Here is a 25495-nt window from a genome sequence, read left to right on the forward strand (position 1 = left end):
AACAGTTGACAAACTGGGATGCGTTCCACCTGGTGTGCATTTAACACGAGTACTTCCACACTCCTGACTTCAGGGGTAACTAAACACCAAGCTAACCGCATGGGAGATTTTTTAAAAGTGAATAAATCAATCAACAAATCTATGATAGACTTAGAGGGGATCCAGAACCGAGCCAGGCTTACCTCCATCTGCTAAGAAAAGGCAGACAGTCCACATGAGAACAGTGTCTGTACAGTCAGACAAGGCTAAAGCCCTGATGAGTCTCCAGATGCACGGGGGTACCTGCCACACGCACCACACTCCCTCCCCCAGCCCGCTGCTTTAGCGGGCTATCTCAGTGACAAAAAGACAAGTGAAATTTAAGAACTAGTAAAAGCAACTGAATAAAAACACACCAGGAAGGAGAAAGTTTCACCAACAGCAGTTCCCAGGGAGAAAACAAAGGTCGAGTTGGAGGCCGTCCTCCTCGCCCTGCCCGTGCCCAGTGGGTGCCACCGCCGCCGGCAGGGCCGACGTGCACCACGCGTCCCCAGAGGTGGCAGCCGCAGCTGTTGCCGATACCGCACTGCCACAGTTGATATGCACACGTGGTAAAGTCTACGCACAGGAAAACTTCTAAATGTAAGGTGGCAAATGCAAACACAAATGACTGAGTACACCATGCAGGTTCTGGGTTAGAAAAAAAATCAGTTTAGTCTCTAATGAAACCCTTTTACATCCCTAACAGCTAGTCACGCTACCTGTTTTGGTAGCTACCCGAATCACTAATTCACTATTTTCATTTACTGCTTTCACATAACAAAATATTGTTCTGTGAGTACTACATGCTCACATGATTATTTACCAAATGAGAGAACTTGTACTCAAAATGTCTTATTTTCCCAGGAATAAACTCTTCCGCTCAGTATCTCTGGATCATTCATACAACCCCAAGATTCAATGACTCAGTGGATGTAACAAAAAGCAACTGTAATGACCCGTCTTGACTTAAACCTAAAAAAATGAGGAATTTCCATTATTAAAGACTGAAAAAATACTACCAAAATCTATTATTTCCCAAAAATCCCTCACTTGGGCCTCTATCCACAACAATCTTAAAACTAGATTTCACCTTTTCTCAAGTGGTAACTGGTGGTGAGGCAGAATTTTGACAGCCAAGATAAACCAACTTTCCTCTCCAGTCTTTCTAGACGCAGGCACCCGCGGCTGCGAACTCCTAACTGCACAAAGCACTCGCCATTGCTGCCAGCTCTACAGCGGGAGAGCTCCCCCGTGGTGATGTGCCACAGGACACAGGAGGAGAGACTCCCGGCTACCTCCTTGCAAAACTGTGTCACCCAGTGCACCTCCAGCTGAGCGCAGGCAGTCAGTGCTTGAATGTCCAGAAGGTTCCTGCTCCTACGGCATCAACCTGCTCCCTTTACCAAAGACTACCCTCCCTCCAGCAAAATCAACAGCATGCACAAATGAAAGCTGAGCAAGGGGACGGCAATTGGAGGAGGAAAATGACAGTTTAGAGAAGCACGGGGGAAGCAGAGGAGCAGGACAAGACTGGAGGTCACCCTTGTGGCCCAGCACTGGCCAGGAAGGGAAACAGGCGGTGGGAGGAGGCAGGCCCAGGGACCTGGCCTAGGAGAGAGCACACACCCCACCCAGAGAGCCATAGGAATGGTGGCACACTGCCAAATTCTGCAACTTCTGACAGTACTGCTGCCTCTTCACTCGCTTCCCTTAGAAAGATGGGATTTCAAAGCCACAAGAACAACAAAAAAAGTACAAAAAGCAGGTTCTCTCTCTCTTTTTTTTTTGTATGAACAAACTTGAAGAAAAAGAGAGATTTAAGGAAAACAGCAGGAAGGTGGTGTCAGACGTTGGCAGAGACTGGTGCCTGTTGTTTGCACTTCTCCACAGGAGAAAAACAAGTGAAAGGCTCAGAGAGAACAGCACGTTGCGATTTAGCCAGGAGAACAAATCAGGTCAACTTTCAATCACACGACACTGGGGGGGGGAATATAACTATTAAGGTCATTTACTGGAAATTATTTTGTTGTCAGAGCTTCAATATTTCATTCCCAAATTATGATATATGTTGCAAGTATAACAATTAGGGAGAAAAAATACAAGAAATATAACATTAATATATAATATAATGCACAACCAGACTCTGCTTTTTTGTGAACTCTACATGTTTCTATTCTTCTGTTTAAAAGCAAACTGCAATATAAAAAGCTAAAACTCAAGATATGGCAAAACTAGCACAATTAATCTAGCAGGCAAATTTTGTATCATCTGCAATACTCATCAGCAGATTTAACAAAATTACATATTTGAAAAAATGAAACAAGTTTTTAAGAAGTATGTAATAAGAGACAACAGAAATTGAGAACATTTTTACTAAAAAGCAGGTAAAGTTTTTCTGCAAGCTTAGCTTGTTTATGAGACTGCTATGGGGGATGGGGGATCCTAACAACATTAGTATTCCTAATGACTAAACAGCTCATCAAGACTCCACACACACATTTTGTGGATATATAAAAGTGTGTACATGCATGATATATAAAATTGCCTCTTCCTTAATACTAACCACTTGGATGTTCTGGATGTGACAGCATGTATCAAGCAAGGGACTGGAAAAAAAAAATAATTCTATGGATGCAGAATACAAATACCATCTAACAAGGAAGCAAAGACCATGCTATTTGCCTTTCATAGTTTGAATACTGGTGTTACCACTCTTAGGCGTTATTAGTATCACAATCATTTAATAATACAATTTAATTGGAAAGAGGTAATATGCAATCTGATTATATAAGTAGAGGTAAATTAAATAGGCAATGAACTTCACAAAAAGCAATCACATACTGAAGCAACAACATGCACAGCAAAAAGTGCTTTTTGTATCTCATTTTAAAATTCTAAACCTGCATCTTCAGGAATTACTTTTATTTGTATCCTATAGTAACTTTAAAATATGAAAATCCCACTCCTCACAATGGCTCTTCATAACACTAAATACAAAGGTACTATAACAAGAATTACTTCACTTTATTCATTCAAAGTTAAAGCTTGTAGAAAACTTGCAAGATAGCCTTTTACCATAGTTCAGTACTGTGAATAAAACTACTGAAACTAAAATGCAACACTAATAATAAAAAAGTTACTAAAATATGTATCAAAGACACAGCAACGACTCCCAAACAACTGCCAGCTCAAGGAATAACTGCCTTAAAAAAGAAACAAAAACCAAATAAAAAACCCTGATAAACCTACTCTTAGTAATCTATAACTACCACTACCACAACTAAAACAAAAAAAATTACTTTATGAAGATAATCACACCGCCTAGACCACCACCACTCTTCTCACCACAGTGTAAGTTCTCACCTGGCTGGTGAAAGACAATATTGTTAACAATGTGTGGATTTTATTTTCAATTGCTTTATAATTAAAATATCAGCTTATTAAAGGACACTACTCTCATCACTTTTACTAGGAATAAGCTAAGAAATAGCAGAGACTGCAACCTCCCTGAAGACCAAAATAGCTAGAAAGAGGGTATTAGGGCACAAAAAAAAAAAAAAAAAAGGGCATTGGCTGAAGTACAGCTGCAAAATTTAGGACAAAACTGTGGAACCTATGAGAACGCAGCATTAACTAGAAAAAACAATACTTAACAAATACAGCTATGCAGTGTACAGGCCTGATTAGCCTAAGTCACAGGAGTGAAAGAAAGAAGTATTAGAAATCCTACTTGTAGCATGATCTGAGTTTGTCTCCATAGAATCAAGAGGTCCAAGAGTTCAGTGCTTGAGAAGAGAAATGGGAAACACCTCTGCAGTTAAAGCTGCATGATCCCAAGGGCATCAGAGACCCACCGAGTGAAGACCAGGATCTAAATTATATTCTTTCAGATTTACAGGGGTTATGAAAAGCAACTTAAATATTTATTTGTGTATGTAACATTACCTTCCAATTTGTTGCCCTTACGTATATAGTTCAGAGGTTCTATTACTTACTAAAAAAATTGAAATTCGCAGTCCACCAGAAGCTACAGCTGCAGGACACAGTGCTTGAAGCATCTATATGCTTTGAGCTCAAGGTACAGTCATAAAATTAAATATCTAAAAGGTTGGGTGTATGTGACATCATACAATGGATTTTTCTAAAAGCATCAAGATTTCCTGTTATTCCTCAAAAAATATATTTTTCTTCCTTTTCTCTTATAGGTATAGCTGTATTAGAAGTCCAAAGAAAGAGAATCCAGTACTTGCCAATCTCCAAGTAATTATGGTCAGGCTTCATTTCCTGCAAAAGGCAGTCTGGAGTTTCTTACCACCACCCTCATCTCTTAAAATGTGAAGTGCAGAGTGCTTTGCTCTTAAGGACGTTACAAAGAAAGCGCCATGGCCTTTAAGTTTCCAGCCACTTAAAACTGTGCAGATATGATGAGGCAAGATACGTTGCCTAATGCTCCTGCTGCCACCTCTCAGCAAGCGGAGGCGGTCCCAGGGAATACGGACCTTCTCCGTAACGTTCGGTTTTACGTAAAAGCTCCAGTAAATTAAGTTTCCCATTCCAAAGCGACCAGATTCCCATCACACTTGTGTAATCATCCAACAACCCCTAGCCTTCCCCCTAAATCCTTGGAGGACATTTTTCGGCCTCAGAGCCTCTCCAGCTAACGCTAAAAAGGCCTTTTGATTACAGGGTGGATAATTTTTCTTACTTGCCAATTTTAAAAATATGCTCCAGCGTTAAACATTTAAGCTAAACTTGGAGTGATAAGAATCTATGGTGAGGTTTAAAGTTTATGATCTATTAAATTCATACAAGGGAAAAATACATTCAAATGATATAAACTTTAATGCTCTGCTGGCAGCCAAACCATCACATTGCTGGAAGCCACTGTAGAGCCGAATCGGAGCTCTGAAGCACTTGACCGGCTTTTGCCAGCAACCGCTTCTGCCATTTTCGTTTGTTCAACCACTTCAACAGTTGGTTCACTCGAACTGCTAAAGAGCAACTGACAACTCAGAAAGCAGGAAAGCCTGCCTTTCTTTTCCAAATGATGAACAAGAAGGAACAGTGACTGGATTTGATCTGTTAACTCCGAATCTCGCAAGGCATGGTGACCAGAAATAACTGACTCATTTCACGCACTACAGACAATTCTACTTAATCTGGTTTAAATGCAAAACACATTTGGATATATTTGTTTCTTCTTATGTATCTAGCACAATTAGGATTCATTTTATTTAGCTAATAAAGTTAGCTAAAAGCCATCTAAAGCATGGGGAATTATGTTTCTTAAACATTAAGAATCTAAGCTGCATAACTACTGAAATAAATGCATATAGATGCATACCCTCCTGCGTAGCAAGAGGCATGATCAAATTAGACCAATTAGAATCAACTTTTCTTTAGGAAAAATAATTAAGCACAAATGCAAAATAAAATTAAAAACAATTATTTAATCAGGATTTCCTGCTCGCTGATTTAAGTCATGATTAAAATTAGTAATATAATCACTGTGATTTCAGTCAATCCCTCCAGCACAGACCCACCCCCGAAGGCTTGCACAGCCCCAGCCTTCCCCCGTCAATCTTCAGCACATCCAACCTCACTTAAGCCCTTCTGCTCCCCTCTTCTGGGGCTAAGTTTGACTGAGGTCGATTAAAGCTTACAAGCATTCATGTTCCCGCCACCTACCGCATCCTCTCCAAGGAAAGGCTGGTTGCCAGGATTTTTCTCCTGACATATCCCGGCGCACTGCTCAGGAACGCAAGAAAGGAGTAAGACCTCCAGAGAGAAGGTGCCTGCGAGGAAGCAGACCCTTAGTTTCTATCCCAAACAGAGCATCTCAATAAGGATGGAGTCAAGATGAAGGGAAATGTAGGATCCAAAATACCTTCTGATGGCTCACTAACCCTTCTCTACTGCTACCGAACTCGATCCTTAAGTACTGAACATAAAGTGCAGTACTCGTCCCTTGTTATCTTCAGCAACCATTAGAAGTTTTCCACTTGCAAGCCCACCTGAGAAACTGGGTTATATTATGGTGGCCAGCTTCTGTTTAACTGCTCTCCAGCAATCACAACTGGAACACCGGCATTCTCAACAGAAACCCTGACTACTCTTCTTCCTCTACCCACCTTCACCTCCACTCAAAGCAATTTGGCAAACCAAATTTCCCTTTTCCTCTTTTACAGTTTAAATACCCCAAGCCAAACAGAAAGAGGTTCATAAAGACAAACCTTTTCTTCCCCCCGCCTTGTGTGCTTTTATGTTTTAGGGGAGCTACAGTTCAGGAAATACTCTACTGCATAAACACAATTTACTACCTTAAACATTTTCTTGTGTAAAAAAACTCAGCACGGGGGCAAGAAATTCAGTATGGGAGTAATTTGGATTGGGAGCAAGTACTACTTCAAAACAACACCTTATATCAAGAACACAGAAAGCATAAAGGATTATTTAAGCCTATTTAAGATTATTTCCATAATCTCCGTTCTTCAGGTAGCAAAATTCTTTAGACCTAACTTTGACCGCGATGCACGCATATACAGTAGCCTTTCCCAGAAGTCCCAACAGTCAGTCCCAATGATTTTGCAATCATTTAGGATTACCAGGCTCTAAGAAAATCCAAAGGAATGTCAAGACTAATTGCAGACCAGAGTTATTACTAATAAGCAAGTTTACTTCAGCTTGCTGAAGAAAAAAATTTACTTGCTGAAAGAAAAAGCAAACAAGTAAAAAACGTATAGAAAAAAAATAATGAGAGAAATAACAAGCTTTTTATTTGAATGGAGATAATAATAAATAAATATAGCTTGTCCTTAAAGATATTGATTCTCTCTCCATTTAAAATTGAATAGATTAATGGGAAATTTCATTCTAGGCAAGTTAAAACAGAATTAAAACAAAACAATCACCCAAGTACTAATTTGTTCTATTCTCTGCAGCACTAGCCTTTTAGAAAGCCAGATTCAAACAAGGGCCCGTATTAAAAAAAAAAAGGTCATATTTTCCAATTTCTCATTTGGGCATGCTATAAAAATCTCATAAGAATTTAGCATAAGCATCAGCTCACTATGAGAAACACATCTGCAACAACACCAGCAATAGTATCACAAGCTGGAATCTGCGCATATCAGTGGAACAACATAAAGTCTTACACAACACCTGTTCATGCTACAGGCAGCCTAAATAACCTTTTATGATTGCTGTGCTCATCCAAAGTAAAAATATACCATCATCTTTAAACATGAATTGTTCCCATTCTTCTCTGCTCCCACATAAACTGGCCAAATGCATAAAATTCTCAATCTACAGTTGAATGATAAAAAACAAACTTACTGGTTAAGCAAATAAAGCAGCTAAATTTTTACACTACAAGCAAACAACAGAACAAAGCAACCCTGCAAGTTTTAATAAGATCAGGTAGCTTTCATGTTCATGGACTAAAATACTGTATATAGCATGTGTGACACAACCTGGCATCTAGAAACATTTTCTAGACTGGAAACTTAAGGAGGAAATAAACTGTACCTTTACGCTCAGATGGACAAGTACCATCACATTTTAGGTAACAATAAATACAAACAGCATACACGTATCAAATTAAAAAGTCACCAACAAACTTTGCTACACCTACAACATTAGTTCTTCAGAGAGTATCAAATATATGTCATGAGTTTATTTACCATTTTGTCATCATAGGTTAACTTGGGCTCAAATTCGAAAACTGAAATTCACCTTCCTGTCGTGGTAATTCAAAGTTGTATTAGGCATTCTGTTTTAATTTTAGTAATGTGTTCAAAGCTGACAGCACACACAAAAAATAACTTGCAAAGCATCATGTTTGACTACCAGACACTGTGGCACTGCCCCCAACCTCAAGAGAAGCTATTCCAAGACACTCACATGTATCTGCCAAAATCTCTTCCGTCTCTGTGCCTTGTCAGCAATGGTGTGAACATCCCCCATTTACAAAACAAGCACTTTCCAGCTATGTGCCTTGGTCTTTTTAGTCACACGCATAAAGTAGACAAAAGTCAAAAAACTTCAAACATGAAGTTGTACAACTGCAATTACATGAGCTGTGGCACAAGATTTAGCCACACAATCACATACTGTATGTAAAATAATACTGCATAACAGTCCTCCGAAATTCCTGATAGCATCTACTGCAGGGCTCTTGAATAAGTAACCACATATCCCACACATAAGTTATTGGCATATAAAACAATTGACAGAACTACAGACATTTACAAGCTATACGGAAATGCAAACAAGAAACAGTTCTGGTACAATAAAAGTGTACAGATGCAATTGTATTCAAGCCCACCCCAGTCCTTTAATTTTAAAACCCTAAAACATAAATTCAAATCTATACAGCTAAGCCATGATGCCCCTGTAAGTCAAGATATAGAAGATAACATCCAACGAAAAATGTTGCTGCAATGTTGTAGTGCATTTCAAAAAAGATTAATGATTTTCTTTAATTTCACCTGCATTTCCCAAGTAGACCCTTTTGATACTGGCAAGGCATTGCATTTTTTTTTAAATAACTTTGTGCTATAGTTATACATGCCAGAGCTTTTATTTTTGCTTTCTCCATATTAGAGCTTCAGAGAATATTTTTAGGACTTCCTAAATCAGGGTGCTGGGGGTTTCTGTTCCTAATAAATCAGAACCTTTAAAAGCCCATAGGAGAGATGTGGGCTCACGCCAAACTTTCACAGTGAATCACAGGTAAGGTCAGATAAACCACAGCACACGTGGGGCACTCAATGAAGGCCTGCGCATCCAAAGGCAACATGGGTATAACTGTCACAGAAGCTAACCAAAGGGATTTGAATCCACAAATGAGAAGGCCAGGCCGGGCCACAAGCTCAGCCCAAGCACCGAATGCACCGTATCTGGAAATATTACCCACTCAAAACCGGCACAGGCATTAGCAGCAATGCAGCTCTGATCCGGTATGGGCCAGCAGCCTCATGCACTGTTCCAAAGCTCATAACCTCTGTTAACACCACAAGGTATCACAAGTTCAGAATCGACGAGAGCACTAATTCCTGTAAATACACTGCACTGCAAATATTGCATGCTTCTTAGTTTGATCTGACATAATTCTTTCACATATATAAGCCAATGTCTATGAACATACTGACATGTTTATATTTCAGGGCCTACTGCTTTCAGGCAAGATACTTCATTGTAGAATGTACACACATAAATTAAGGTGTGCTGATAACACCCCACGAGCACGAACACAAAATATAAACCCAAGCATGGCTGGCAGCTTATGCTGATTTTCAAACAGAACTACCTAGTGAGGATGCACAATTATCACGACCCAGGAACACTGTGCAAACACAGTACATTATAGTACCAAGCAAACAACAGGGTTTTGATTACTCTGTAACCCCTGAATCTGTATTAGAGGATGTAAATTACAGTATCCAGAAAAATCCAACAGCATGAGTCATAAGAAAGAAAAAAGTAAAAAGCATCATCATCATCACGTTAAAAACTAATTTCACAAAAACGTTCTTCCTTGTCTAAATAGAAGTAGTCAAGGAACACCACTTTTCTTTAAAATAAATACATATATAAGTTGTGCTGCAATAATCATTTCGGGCTTGCATGCTGGCTATCTGAAATGCATCCAAAAATACCTCACGTATACACTCTACATGAATATTACATGCACGCATATTCATAACAAGTGTTGCAACACTGAAGAAACCTACTCTCGATAAACTTAAACTACATATTTGGCTGGTGGTGGTTGTTTTTCTAAGAGCTTCAGTTTCCCAGAGAAGACGAGCACAAAATGCCTGCCACTTTACTCTGCGTCTTTAACATATACCATAATTCCTTTCCAGGTATTTTCTAGAGCATTTCATGTCGATCTACCTGCAGGAGCGTGTGCAAAAGTGACACAGAGTGATACAAGTCTGACAACTACTGGCGTGGAAAATGGAGAAACACAGACTGCGTTATACGTTTTCAGGATGTCAAACCCCTGTTACCAAATCCTTACATCGCTTATCAACCAAAAAAAAAAAAAGCAAGCTAGCAAGCAAGCAAGCAGCTACAGGAAGACCTGAAAAACAAAGACTCAGACTCCCCATTTTCACTATTATTTCTATTTTAAGTTAGCAAGTTTCCTGCTTGGGCGATGACGTTTTGCAGGCGCTACAAGAAATGCTACATGGTATTCATTAAACTGGGGCAAATCAAGTAAAATTATACAACTGCTCGGTATGCAAGTATCCGTGTATAAAAGTTCTCCTTCGCCACTAACCGGCGTTCAGCAAGTAGTTATTTTAGCTAAAAGCACCGAGCAATTCACTAGCTGTATAACTGCTACATCTTGTGGCAATACATTTCAACGCAAGGAGGAAAACCAGACAATACCCGAAAGGGAATAACGAAGGGACTTGTTTGCTCATAACCTTCATACAGATATTCCCTGCAAACACCCACAACACCCTGCTGTCGCTGTCGGTGTAACACAAGAGGGGAGGAGCAGGGGAGGGAGGAGAAAAATATTATCATCTAAGGCGTGATGGAGGACAGGAGAAAGTTGCAGTCATTCCGTGGTGGCCGTAAAGCGCCCTGTCACTTCTGGCCGTAAAACCGGCCGCCCCCGAGGGCGCCTTCCCCACGGGGACGAACCCTCCGGTGTCGGCCCCTCTCTCCTCCCCACCTCCATGATGCCAAAAGTGCCCGACTCCCTCCATCCAGCAACAACGGCCGCATCCTCCGGCGCAGCACTTTTACTTTGCCGCTGGCAGAGGGGAACCGATTTCGGGGAGGACGCGGCGAGCGGCCGCCCGAGGAGAGCCGCCGCGGGAGGAGACGCGAGCGGCGGCGGGCGGACGGCCCGGGAGCCGAGGGAGCGCGGCCGATCCCCCTCCGCGGCCCGGCGGCAGGGGGGGAACAACGAGGCGCCGCCGCGCTGACGAGCGGCGGCGGGAGGCGCGGGCGGGGGCGACGGGGCCCCGCTCGCCCAGCACCCGAGGCTCCCCTCGCCGCGACCGGGCCCAGCGGTGACCCCGCGCCGCCGCCGCCGGGGGCACCAGCCTCTCCCGCCGCCGCTCCCCGCCAGCCCGGGACCGGCCTCCGGCGACGGCTGCCGGCGGCCCCTCCCCGAGGGCCGGGCCCCCCGCGCAGCCCCGCGGCGCGCTGGTTACCTTCCTTGGGCGGCTTGCCGGGCGGCGCGCCGTGGAGCTGGGAGGCCGCCGCCGCGGAGCAGCCCTGCAGGCTCGGTGGGGACGTGGAGAGCCGGGACCAAGATGGCGGCCCCTCCAAACTTCCACTGCTACTTTGGACACTCATCAAGCTACTTTCCTGGAGCCCGGCAGCCGCCGGGGGCGGCGGGGGAGGCGGCGCGGCGGGGGGACACCCAGCGCCGCGCTCATGGCCGGGGGGCCGGCCCGACACCGGCGCGGGGAGGCCGCCGGCGGGGAGCGGGCTCCGGAGGCAGGCGGGGCGCGGGAGAGACGGGGCGCGGGGCCAGCGCAACCTGCCCGCACCTCTGCACTGCGTCGCCGCCGCCGAGCAGCCGCCTGTGTCTGAGGCTAACCTTCCCCGCCGCCGCCGCCGCCGCTGCCGCCGGGGAGGGGAGGGGAGGGCGCAGGCGGGGAGGGGTCATGCGCAAACACGATCGCGAGCCGAGCGAGCGCCGCGCTCCGCCGGCGCCCAGCCGAGCCCAGCCGCGCCGTAGCCGCCCAGGGGGGGCGGGCGGGGAGCGGCGCCCCCCGCGCACGCACCTGCCCCGCGGCCCCGGCGCGGCGCGGCCTGAGCACGCCGCCCGGCCCCTGCGCGTGGCCGGCCCGCGGCCGCCCGCCGGCTGACCCCCCCCCCCCCGCCCCGTCCCCAGGCACGCCCGTCCCGCGGCGGCGACCTCCCTCCCCGCCACAGCGCGCACCTTCCGCGCCGCGGGCAGCGCTCCGCCGGCCGCCGCGGCGGGACCGGAGGTGGCTCCCCCGAGGCCGCGGCGCTTCCCTCCGTCCAGGTCTCCGCGGCGGCCCGGTCCGCCCGCGCCGGAGCCCCCGCGCCTCGCCACCACGGCCATGGTGGCGGGGCGCGGGGGAAGGCGCGGCGGCCGCCGCGGGAGCGGAGCCCGTACGCGCCGCTGCGAGGGCCGGGGCCGGGGCCGCGCCGCCCGGCACGGGACCGCGCGGGGCGAGCCCACCCTGCTGCTGCGGTAAGTACGGGCAGTAACAGCGGGGCTGAACGGGGCACTTCCCGGCACGGTCTAGGTGAACGTTGTTTTTGCAGCTTTTCCTCCCGGCGCTGACAGGGGTCTGCCGCATTTTAAGTGTTTTTCTTTTCCCGAACAGGACGGTGGGGCGGTAGAGACTCGAGGGGACCCGAGAGAAGCTGTTGTCCTGAGGGAGAAGGTGTTGCTCGTCAGCCGTAACCTGCCTCGCTGCAAAGCAGCAGCTCCCAGCAGAGGAGCTGAAACCCGAGCAGGAGCCATGTGCCAGGCCCCACCACCTCTCACCTGCCTCGCACCACAGGCTGAGGCTCCCAGCTGGGCACCAACACTGACCCGTGCATCTTTCAAAACAACCTCTCCACCTTGAATTAGACCAGAGTGCAGACATAGCAGAATTTAAAGCCAATTTTCAGTTTTTCCTTCCTTAAAACTAACAGTCTTCACTAAGAATGTGCAATAACGTGGCAAAGTAAGTTCTGGAACAAAGCTTTTTAATTTATGACTGCAACTTAGGTATGACAATGACTTTGATTACTTAAGAAAAATCATGGTTTGCAGATATATTGCATTCTGCATATATAAAGAACTATATTCATCAGCCAGGCATAGCGCTCAGTTTGCGGTCGCTGTGTGGAGACATCTTGGCCCTCTACTGACCTGCTCTCCCCTCTATTTGAGAATGGCATGAATAGATTACTAATGTTGGGTTGCAGCTCTGTGCACAATACAGATACTACCAATTCTGTCTCTTCCTTTTAAAGTGACATCTGTCAAATTATCTAAAATCTTCACCTCCCACAAGTATACAGCATAGCTGCAAGTTTCTTAGCAATTCAGTATTAACTTGAAGTAAAAATTAGTATGTTTTACTTGCTAAATAAGTCTGTTCCAGGACATCTATTTAGTAACATCTATACATTTTTTTGGCAGAGAGAAGTGATCTGATACTTCAACCAAAACTTACTTGCTTTTAAGGACTTGATCTTAGAGAAGACTTCTCAGGCTTTACCTAAGCAAATTACACCAGGAAATTGCTAGTACTTAGGCATGAAGTAAAACCGTGCTAGTTCACTCTGACTGCAATATTAATATTTAGTAGCTGGCATAGAAACTTATTGGAAAGTTAAAAAGAAAACATACTCATAACCCCACAATCCATACGATAGTGTAAGTGAACATGCACCTCATTTCCTAATGAGTATATCCTGCTGCAGCATGCTGGTTTTAAAATCTGCCAAGTAAGAAGCAATAAGTTAAAGAAATTCAGTCTCTCTGTTTATACTCATTTGCATCCACTTAATACAAACCCCTGCTACCCTTACAAAAACATACATAAACAAGCATTCTTTCTGCCACTTTTGCTTACAAACTGTTGCCTACAAGTCATTCTACTGATATGGTTGGGACTCTTTGTTTAAATAAAGCATCAGTCGCTTTGACTAGGGGAACAGGATATGAAGAGGAAGATTCCATTCATTAATTCTTCTATCAGACATGCAGTTTAAATATTATACAACTGCTGAGATGTCTTTTAAACTGTCATAAATTAACACTATGAAAAATAATCAGATTCTTGCAATATCTGGTCATGTATCAGAGGGCACCTCACTGAGGGACCAGGAGTGAGTGGGCACGTACTGCAGGATTCCCCACCAGAGCACTCATTAAACACAGTGCCTGCTGCTTGGCAGAAATGGGTACCTGCTGCAAAATAACAGGTTGGGGCCCACTTTTGGTAATACAGCAGAGTTATATCTCTTGGTTTTGTGAGCTGCCGATGTAGATTGAAAGCAGAGTGTGAATTATATAGATCATGTCCAGATGAAACAATCTTTATAACCTTAAAAATACATGGAGCTGGTATGTTTCCCCTCTGTAGTTCATAGAAAACCTACTTTCTTAATGTCTTAGAGCTGACACTGATTTTAAGGTAGCCCTTTATTTGTAAAGCCACGTTGCTTCAGTGTTACCAGTTTAATAGTATCACGGCAGGAGAGAACATCATCTTCATTAATACCTTTTAGAAATTTCCAAACATATTCTAAAAGACTTCCGTTATTACATAGCATCATAAGTGCACGTAATGCTTTCTCTTGAATGCCCTGCCTTTGTTTTGCAATAAAACTTTATGGTCCAGTGGCCAGATGGATAACCTCTCACAGTGGTGAGCAGTCAGCCCAGTGTCACCCACCCAAAATGTTAAAAACTAAATCCAACTCAAATAGTACTGAATAACTATTACTTATTCTTTAAAAAAAAAAAAATTATATCTTTGCCTTCTAGTTTTCAGGGGCAGAATAGTCTGCTGTCGAGGTTTCCTGTGTAAACACTGCGTATCATCAACATCGGGCACAATTTGAAGTAGTAGATATGGAGAAATCCCCTTTCAGCGGGATTGCACTGGATAATAATGAAGAAGGTGCCACATACCTACCTACAAGGGAAAGCTTGACTCCAGGTGAAGCCCAAGAAAGCTCATTTAGTTTTGCTAACTGCTACAGAAGAGGACCTCAAAATTCAGATCAGAATGGAGAAGAGTGAAATGCCTATGTGCTATTTTTCTCATGAGAATGTGTCAAATGGAAGTTAGCAAGGTTTATCACAGTAGTAACCCTCGATTCAAGGACACCTGAAGAACAGAAAAGCATCATGAAATTTCATTACTCCAAAGATAAAAAAGCCAAGCAACAAAAATCCTGAAAAACATTAAAGTTGTGAGAGCTTTCAGCTGTGCCACTGGAAGAAACTTCTATCACAATAAGTTCACAATCTAGCCCTAAATCTTTAGAAAGGGAAGAGAAGTTAACTAGCAGATAGCAAAGGAAAGGGCTTAAAGAAAAGAATTGATGGGCTGCATAGTGAAAATAAGGAAGATTACAGCAGGAGCCAGTTTCTGAAGACATCTGCATTGCATCTATAAAGATAACTGTGCACTCGGGTCAAATGTAAATTTCAAAACTTTTGCATACATCCTTCACAGAACAAAGAGGCATCATTTCAAACATTACATGTGGTAAAATCCAGAGTTTATTCCAGATGTTCTTGAGGAAGAATATGCTATGATTGTGGGACAGATTACAGAGAGATTATAGTTTCTTCCCTATTCTGAGACCTTCACCTTCACTGCTCGCAGGCACCAAATATATTTTGGTGTCCTCATGAAAAATATGTACTCTATTAACATCAAATAATACATGTTCTTAATAACTGGGTATGTCTTATCTCTCTTTTTCCCGCCAAAATCAATTTGATATTTGCTGGCTTAGGTTTCATGCAAGCAGCAGATACTGCAATCAATACCTAGTAGTAGTGACTGATCAGGTCAGGAAACTGATTATATGAATAATGTATGTTTACATATAGGTTCTAAATAAGACCATTTTTAAATTATGTCAGTAATTAGAAGGAAGGCCTCAAATTAATGGGAAAATCAGAAGAAGTAAAGGTAGCAAAGGAACTTGATTTAGCAGGCTTGTACTTCTAGGAATGAAAGTCAAGAGTTTCCAGAATTATGATAAATGACAACATGCCTAGAAAAGTATTATACTATATGCTTCCAAACTTAAATCAGTCTCTATCAGCTAGAGATCAGGAAAATGTCAGGAATCAGAGATCATTACTGTCTTTACTTCGGATGCTTTTGGTTATCAATTTTGTTCGCCTGCTTCTTTTGATTAAGAGTTCTAAAATATGCCCAACAAGGGTATTACATCTCTTCTTTTTACCTTTTCATATATTTAATCAGAAATACTTAATATGTAGCCTTCTTCCACCTTCTTGGACTTGGAGCAAGTTACCTTCTTTGACAGACAGTAGAGCAAGCCAGCCTTGTTTCTATCCTTTTCTCAAACAAGCAATTCTCTTCTGCAAGCAATATTCAAGTCCTTTGATTTAGCCCATCAATTATTTGCAATGCCAGTGAAACTGAGGTTTTGTTTGTTAAGAAGGCTTCAAATTCTTTGTTAGTTCCCTGTCATCCTAGCACTTTGGATAATAGCCCTGTAGTGGTATTTTCTTAAAGTGTAAGCTATTACAGGATGCCACACTGTATATTTGCCAGTATATTTGCTAATATATGAGTTTTATACATAGATATATGTATACACACACGTACACATGCACTCACCTACTCCATGTATAGAAGGACATACACACACCCTATAACTATGCCAACACCAGCAGCCAATCTGATTTAACTATCATAGTGGAAAAATATTCTTGTAACTAAACAGATATACTGGTGCAGCAGCTTGAGTAGAAAATGCCTAAATTATTTCATCATCAAAATGATGTATTTATGACATTTCTAGGTGAGATGGAATGTAGTATGCTGGGAAAACATAACTTGGGAGAAGAAAATATTGTTTTCTGTCTTGGTGAATGTTGGAAGTTTGTAGCTCAAACACTCTGTCCTTCCTTCTGACACAGCTGAGCACATGTATGGGCCCTGTATCAGACCAATGTGCTCCTGGCTGGTCTGGGCTGGAATGACAACTAGAATCTTCCAGTCTGTGTCCTGTAGCTCAAGATTCAAAATGCAGTTTTGGCATGAGTACAAGGTAAAATGCCAAGTGACTGTGACAGCAAGTGCATTGCTGTGATAGAACACCATCTCAGATTGTAACAGCTTCTGCACCCGATTCTCACATAGCATTTCTATTTATGAGCAAATAGGAACGTTGCAATTGTACTAACATTAATTTTCAAGTTTAATTAAAGTTTTCTAAAACTGATTTAGAGCAATAATATTTTTATAGGAAAAAGTTATTTAGATCTTGATTAAATCAATTTTGAGGCTCACCGAATTAGAGCTGTCTCCCTGAGCCATATACTGCACTACATGCTTTATAATTTTTTTAATATAGCACTTGCTAGCAACTCTGAGTTGCAAGGTAACAAAAACATACATAAATAATATACTAGCAAAAATATCTTCCCTAAATATACCAGCATATCAAGATGCAGAGAAGCCAAAATGAAAAAAAAATGGTATCACATTAAGCCTACATTCGAGAAATAGACACAAACACCATGTAAGCACAGATCTATATTTATCATCCATGTAATTGTCATAAACTGCATTTATCATACCTTTGATATCATCACCATTAGCCAGATCCAGTGATCCACCTCTGCTATGATTATTTGTACTCCAAATCTCTAAGAAGCCTGCAAACAGCTTCCCTTCAAACCAAACACAAAAATTAAACGGTGGGGGTTTTTTACCATAGGAATGTTCCTCTCGACTCCAGTCTCCCTGCTCTAGCTACCAAGATTATTAGCTACATTCCAGTCAGAATCAAGGACAGTTTTACAATCCCTTCTTGCGTATGTCATTTTAATAAAAAGTAATTTGGTTTTAAATGTTCCCTGGTGAGGAAATGAAAAAACCCATCCTGATGGATGCTACATTCACTTTCTTTTTCCCCACCTGTCTGTTTTCATTTTATTCTATTGCTTTTCTTCCCATGTCCCTTGCAATCTACTTGTCTGCTATTCCCTGCAATTTTTTCCTACACTCAGACTATTCCTTTTATAACGCTGCTCGCAGGTAAACAGGCCCCTCTTATCTGTCAGGCTTCCTCTCCATCTTTTTTTAAGCTCATGCTTTTCCACACATCTTTTATACTTCTGTCTCACTCTTTACACCTTATATCTTCTTTCCTGAAGTATCTGTCTTGCCTGGAGCTTATTTTGTTGCCTTTGATTTTAAGCCATTAGAGACAGACAGTGTTTGCAGAGAGCCATGTCTGTATGTGGTTTCTAATAGCAATGGGGCATGTCTTGATGCTTTTTTCAGGCAAAAGTCATACCAGTTTAGGGTTGTTGGTTTTTTTGTAATTGCTGAATAAGGCCTTCAAATTTTGGCCAAATGACATCAACAATAAGCCTGATAGATGAGGAAATATTAGATATTAAAATGACAGTACAGATTCCCTGCCTCTGTTCCCTTCCAGCTCCAGATGAACTGGTCTGCGGCCTCACTCCGCAATGCCCCCTGTGCTGGGAACAGGGGAGCTGCTTTGCTCCCTCTGATCTGACACCCACCCTAGTCCAGCGTCCTTTCCCTGGTTCTGTCCAGACACGTCGTACTCCTCCAAGAAAAAGATAACAGCCTCACAGTCAGCAGATTTGGGACAACCTTTTGTTCTCACTCACCACCCCTCCGCACACACACACACACACACACACAAGGTTCTGGACAATAGCTGTACAGGAGACAAGCTGCCCAGCACATTCCTGAAGGGTACTGAGAACAACTACTTGTGATTTCAGACAGTTGAGGAGATGAGAGGAAAGGCTGTTTTGCATATTATTGAGCTTATCAGTTAATACTTCCTGATTAAGACAAAGATAGAAGGTATACATATAAAACTGATCACAAAACAATAAAATTAATGATGCCAAAGAAAGCACAGAGCGGCAGAAAGAGAATGGGCTTCCAAAAGCAGATTTTAGTTGGCTTAGGGAATGAATGGGTGGGTAGATCTTTTGGAAGAAATTCAGAAGGAAATGGGAGCATAGGAGGGCCGACAGTTACTGAAAGAAGTGTATTACAAGCACAACAGCAGACTACCCTGATGCAAAGAAAGCACTGAAAGAGAGCAGCAAGGCTTCATCAAGAGCTATTTGATTAACCAAAAAACAAGAAGGAATCACACAAAAAAGTGGAAGCAAGAACAGATGACTAAAAGTGAGTTTAAAAGAATAGCACGCTCACACGGGGAACAAATTGGGAAGGCTGAAAGGCAAAATGAGTTAAACTAGAAAAGGACCTAATTACACAATACAATAAAAGGTTACACATACGAAGTGAGGGAGACAAAGGAAGGTTCAAATCCAATATCTAACAAGAAAGATAGCAAATAATGTGACATGGAGAAGACTAAAATATTAAATGCTCTGTTTTGCCTAATGTGTCTACAAAAATCTTAGCATCAGATATGCAAAGCAATTAATTTTAATGAAGTCCAAGAAGCACAGACCAGAAAAGGGAGGGAATGGGTTAAGTGATATTAAGACATGCCAGTTTCTAATCCTGCTGACTTAAAAGTGTAGTTCAGAAAGCAGTGGATAAAGCCTGCCTCCCTGTAGCCTTGTGTCTCCTGTTTGGATTAGCCCAGAGCGAAAGCTCTGACTGAAATTTATGGCTGGAATATTCATAACGTTCTTCTGTGAGTTTTCCCGTGCCTGATATCATGGCTTCATTTACACTGAGTTCCTTGTTGCCATGGAAGACACTCTATTTACCTGCTCATTTTTACAAAAACTGTAGAAATGTGTCACCTTTGAGACCACCACTACTCAGTCCAGTTTGGTTGGAAAGCGAGCAACAAATTCAAAAGGCATGGTGTGGTCTGACTGGTCACACAGTGTGATCATATAAACTGTGTTTCCATAGGAAAATGTGCTAAAAATTACCCTGGAGTACTTAAAAGGATAAAATAATCTCTGCACGATGATTCTGGCGGGGTTTTTTTGTGGTTTGGCGTTGGGGTTTTTTTTGAGAATTCATGGAGTACAAGGGAGGTCCTAGAATACTATAAAAGATGAAAATGCTGCCTGTCTTAGGAATTAGAGTTCAGTTGACCTAACTTTCATAAATACTTCATCCATCTCTGAGGGATACTATCATAGGTTATTAGGCAGTTAGTGTATAGGCATGCAGATAACAATATAATAAAAAACAAGCAAGCAATAAGACGTTCAAATGTAGTCTTAGGATCATCATTGTGTCAAACCTCTCCAATTTCCTTAGAAAGGGCAACAGGCCTACTGAATAAGAAGGAAGCAGTAAATGTGATATCTGTGCTTTAACAAAGCTTTTAGTTGGGTCCTCTCTAATTTTGCCTGCAATACAAAAAATAGTGTAGATGAAATCAAGTAACAGTTGACACACATGTAGTTAAATATTTCTCCCAAACAGTATTTATCAACAGTTTCCTGACAAAGCAGGATGGCACTGCAGTAACATCCTTCAGGGATTTCTCATCCATCCTATTCTATTCAATTTTTCATTGAACAGCTTGGATAATAGAACAGGGACTAAACCTGTAAAACTTGCAAAAAATCTGGAAGGGGGTTGCAAACACATAGGAAAACAGATTAGAATTCAAAGTATCTAGATATTAAAATATCTAGAAACAGTATAATTGCAACAAGCTCATATTATATAGAGAGAAACTAAGTACCACCCATGACAAAAATAAAACAGAGTATATCAATATAATATGATGACACTTTAACAAGGCAACAGGATTGCAGAAAAGGATAGGGAGGTTCGAGTAGATTTCAGACTAAATATGAGTCAACAACATGAGGATGTTGCAGAAAGGCATTTCGCATTCCAGGATGTATTAGGAAGTGTGCAGTATGTGAGATGCAGGACCTAATTATTTTGCAATCTCCAGTGCCGCTGAGGCCTCAGCTGGAGCATTCTGTGTAATTTTAGGCAATGCACTCCAAGAACAATTTCAATGATTTGGATGGAGTTGAAATGAAATCAACAAGAATGATAAGTTATTTTGCAAATATGACTTACAATGAAAGGTTGAAGGAATGGGGCTTGGCTTCCTCAGAAAAAGACGACCAGGGCAAAAATGCATATTTTAAAAGGCAGCATACAGAAAGCCATGATCAACAGTCCTTTGTACCCACCTGAATCCTGAATTATAACAAGTAATTGCTTCATTTACAGCAAGGAAGAGTAGACTAGGTAAAAAAAAAAAAAAGAAACAACAAAAAAAATCCTTTCAACTTTAAGTCTAGATTAGATGGAATAGGTTTATGGCGATTGCGGAATCCCCTTCATTTGTGATTTTTAACAGCAGCCTACACAAACATCTGTCAGGGATGACCTAGTTACCCATTTCCTGCCTCAGAACAGGGATGGACTGGATGACCTTTTAAGGTCTTTTTCTGCCCCTCTCCTTTTTTTTTCCTGTAATGATTTCAGTACTAGAGAACCTGTTTCCTTTAATTTGGCTGCTATAGGTTAGGCAGTACAACTGTTGTAGGCAGCCAAGGCCTTAGTAAAAATAAAACAAGCCTCCATGTAAAATAAGAAATAATTCAGAAAATGAAAAAATAAAGAATACTAACTTTAGCAATTTTAAAACATAAATGTGTCAAAAAAAAAAAGAAGAGATAAATAAACCCCAGATTTTTATAACGGCAAATGCTATTAACATTTTTTTAGCCAGCTTGCATGTATATATCTTTGCAAAAGCTTCATTCAATACTCACTATATTCTGTTAATAATGATGATAGAGTTGACTGTCATATTGAGTGATATGATCAAATCACTGTGATCATGGCAAAAATCATAGTGCTGTGTTAAATTTAACTAAAAAAATACTATTCTTGATTTATTACCTTATTTCTTAAAAAACAGTTCTATTGTCCAAAACATCCATTTTATAACCATTAAGATGTCAAATTGAGATTTTGAATTCTTTTAAAATAACCAGGGTAGTAAAAGGTATTTTTATTTTAATTCTTAATTTTAATCTGGGTTTATTTAAAGAGAAAAAATATCTACAATTTTCAACAAGAAACAAAAGTGACACATGAAATACAGAAAAACAACTCACAGAAAAACTGTGAATGAAGCTCTGTCAGCACCTCGGAGTTATGATGGTATCGTAAACTACACGAGAGCTTTTCTCCTGTGCTTAAGATGCTGCCATCAGAAACCTTCTGTGTTTATCCACGGTAGCCTTAGGTATCACCGTTACTGGTACTTAGATAATATCAAGCTATGCACATGCACAGAGGCACGAAGTGTCAAGCTATAGTTACAGTTGATTTGATAACACTTTCATCCTGAGAGCTAATGCAATCCCTTTTAAAGAAACAAAACCATCATTCATGTTGAAGTCTTCATGACTACTATTAAACTTTTAGATTATTTTTAAGCGTTAATTTTTAAAAATACATATTTCTTTTTCCGTTTCTCATAACTACCAAGAAGGCCTCTTCCAATTATCTAAGCATGAAAAAAATTCTGTTTGAGAATAACATTTTGAAATATTTATTTAAAATTACTTTCCTAGAACTCTAAAATGGTTATGTTTTCAGACCAAGCTTGTAGTTTACAAGACATACATAGCATACAACGGTTTTCATGTGTTCCAACAAACCAATCAAGAAAAGAATCCAATTCCTACTACTGGCCTGCAGTGGGATAAAAGGAAACAAGTTGGTAAACCACAGACATCTGGTTCAAAATATGGGATGTGTGGCCAAAGGCCATAACATGTTCTATATTACCAAGATCCCCATCAAAAAGTCTGTTCAACCTTTCCAAATAGTGTGAATTATCAGAACTACACTAAATGGTAATTTATCCCAGATCAATATAATTCTTATGTTTGGCTCTCCTGTTTCTGTAGACAGGCGTGTTTAATTCTGTGTGTGTTTCCCAGATGCTGTTAGGTTAAAAGGACCTGAGAAGGAATTTACTGAAGTAGTAAGACAAGAAAGCAAAATGCCCATTGCTTCAGTTGGTGTATGACATTCATAATGCAACTGAGGAGATTAGCTTTAATTTCCAGTCTTAACACACTATTGCATGCCAGATTTTTGCAATGCAGAAATGTGAGCAGGAGGACATTGCGGGAACACTGACACATACCAATGAATCCCTTTTCATTTTCTGGATTGGATTTTTGACTGTCCTGCATACCAAAATGTAAGCCTTTCTCCCCCTTCCCAACCTTGTTTAAAGCACACAGAAGAGATATGAACTATATAATGTAGGAATTAGCATAACTGTTTGGGAAATACTGAGAAGAAAGTACAATGGTTGTGCCTGTAAAACTAAGTTCTTATGCATGTAAAAAACCAAATGTATACAACCAACTGTGCAGTTTCTACCTACAAAGTGAAAGTCTGTGCCTATAAATACATGTTTTTGTGGGTGCAATGTATGTAGAATTGCTTCTTTTTAAACCAACGCAAATTGAAACTGAATTTTAGGCCTTCCCATCTTTCCACGCCTCTGGTATAATACTGCATATAGAATGAACAGCATCATAAAGGAATTTGTTTGTATCTCATCTCTTTTTTTCCACAAATTGTATTCCCAGACTGTTCCCAGCAGCTGTTCATCTAATTCATCAGCAAGAACCATAGAACATATTCAACAAGATTATACCACTTTCACTTGGCCCCTTCAGAGAAGGAGAGGAAAAGTAGAGAAGTAGGAGAGGTAAGAATGCAATACGTGAGTGTATAGGAAAACATTAAATTCCCCCAGTCCTGCAACTCAGTTAGACCTTAGTTATAGGCAAAACCCCACAAACTGCCCTTTGATGTGTTAATTGAAGTCTAGCTTTCCACATGGTCCCATTTTCTTTTCAACACAAGGGTCACTAGCTGCTCTTGAGAAAGAAAAAAATTAAATGCCTGCCATATAGTTTTTCCTTGCTCACTTCAAGAACAAAGGGTTAAGACAGGCATTGAAAAAGCATCCAAGAGATTAGATAAACAAAAATGCTTAGGTATGTGTATATGTCCGTATGATAAGACAATTCCTAGACATCTTTCCCCCTCCCCTTGCTGCAACACAGACAAAAGATGGTGTCAAGCCTGTTAGGCCTCCTCCCTTTCTCTTCCGCTGCAGCTTTCAGTAGGCACAATGCTTATTAGTACCACAACAAACACGGATTTTGTAGTTCAAGTGAACCTCATCTTCTGGGATGTAATCAATGGGTAAATAAAAAAAGAGGTCATAAATTAAGGACTCAAACTGCAAACCAACCCAGAAAGTAACAGCAGATATTAAAACATGCCACAGTATGCAGAGATGACATTGACTCTTACCTGCACCTAATCAAAGAGGCTTGAAGATCAAACCAGACACATTCATCTCTTGCTTGTAATTTGCTCTATGGCAGTCCAGCAGTGTTTCATAGAAGTATTAACAATCACAAAAACTACAGATGGTAAAGAATTCTGCATGTCCTTCAGTCAATGCAGGATTTTTCACTCCTTGGTTCAGTATCAAGCACTGGTGGTTTTTAGTGGTGGATCTGCAGCCCAGTAGCTCTCAGTACACTGGAGTATTCTTCATTATGGTCTGGCAATGTTAGCTTTGCTGATTTTTCTATAAGGCAGAAGAGGGTTTTTTGCTGCAGTCTCTCATTAGCTTCCTAATTCTCCAATAAATCTTAAGAGGGTTGGATTCATCATTCTTGCCAATTTTAGTAGGAAGCAGTTACTGTCCACTAATAATAAATATTTACATTTGCAGAGTTGTTTTCTCTGTTATGTTACATCTTGACCCATAACTGTTCTTTTTACAAACAATCCATATTTGTTGCATATTTGTAAAAGTCAGTATCAGTATGCAGATACTGTAGCATATTTTGAGGATGTCCTGTTGCTGTCTGGATAGATGTGCAATTTAAGTACTCCATTATGACCTTATTTTGACATATCCTGTATTTCCCATCTATGTTATATTTCAATCCCCCTTTTTTAGATTGTCTCCAATTTGTTGGCCCCATTCTGGTAATGAAGTGACTCTAACTGAATGCTTTCAGTCTGGTCTGACAGATGTATACCAGGATGCATCTAGTATAATAGTTCATATATTAGAGGAAAAGATCAAAACTGCATCCTCTGCAACACTGATTAAGGGACGGCTTGAATCCATAAGGCATTTCAGGGCATACTGCTAAAGATATCGCCTGTAAGAATAGGAAAATTGAATCTATTGCACGTAGTATAAAAAGCCAAATGCTGGAGATACTCAGCACGTAGCCTGAAACACACTAGCATGAAATGAGGCAATGAAGTGGTCTCACTGGGCCAAGCTGAGTATCTCAGGATGGTGACATCTAATACCACAATGCAGAACTTTGCCCAGTCTTGAGTAAAACTTCCAGTACTTTCAGACTTCAAAAGGACTCTGTCACCTCACACTACTGTTCTACTTCTTTCTGGTTTGATACACATCTTTTTTTTTCCACTTCATTTTTGGAAATTATTCAATAAAATCCTTTTCTTCCCTTCTTAAGTTCTCTCTACCACGTGCACACTGTCCTTCAAGAGTTTTCCTAATTGCAATCAAGACAGCTCAAGTTTCTCAGGGAAGATCATTGCAAAGAAATTCCAGGGCCAGCTCTAGTATGAGTCTTGTTTTACCATTTACAGTGACAGAAGAATTCCCTAACATAGACAACAGCCACTGCTGAGCTTAAAGCTACAAGGCACCACTCGATCTGAGAGTCAGCTGATTTTAAGTGTGCAAT

General features: G+C 41.4%; 1 protein-coding gene across 1 annotated transcript in view; it reads right to left on the bottom strand.

The window, feature by feature from the left end:
- The window catches only part of TLK1 (tousled like kinase 1), a 72008-nt gene extending 60261 nt beyond the window's left edge, over positions 1–11747 (bottom strand). Inside the window, exon 1 of the mRNA XM_072874003.1 lies at positions 11205–11747. Coding sequence (XP_072730104.1) covers positions 11205–11349 — 145 coding nt within the window. The 5' untranslated portion in view covers positions 11350–11747. The remainder of the gene's footprint in view (positions 1–11204) is intronic.
- Positions 11748–25495: the final 13748 nt, after the last annotated feature.

This window comes from Ciconia boyciana, chromosome 10 (assembly GCF_034638445.1).
Source record: "Ciconia boyciana chromosome 10, ASM3463844v1, whole genome shotgun sequence".
Taxonomy (NCBI): domain Eukaryota; kingdom Metazoa; phylum Chordata; class Aves; order Ciconiiformes; family Ciconiidae; genus Ciconia; species Ciconia boyciana.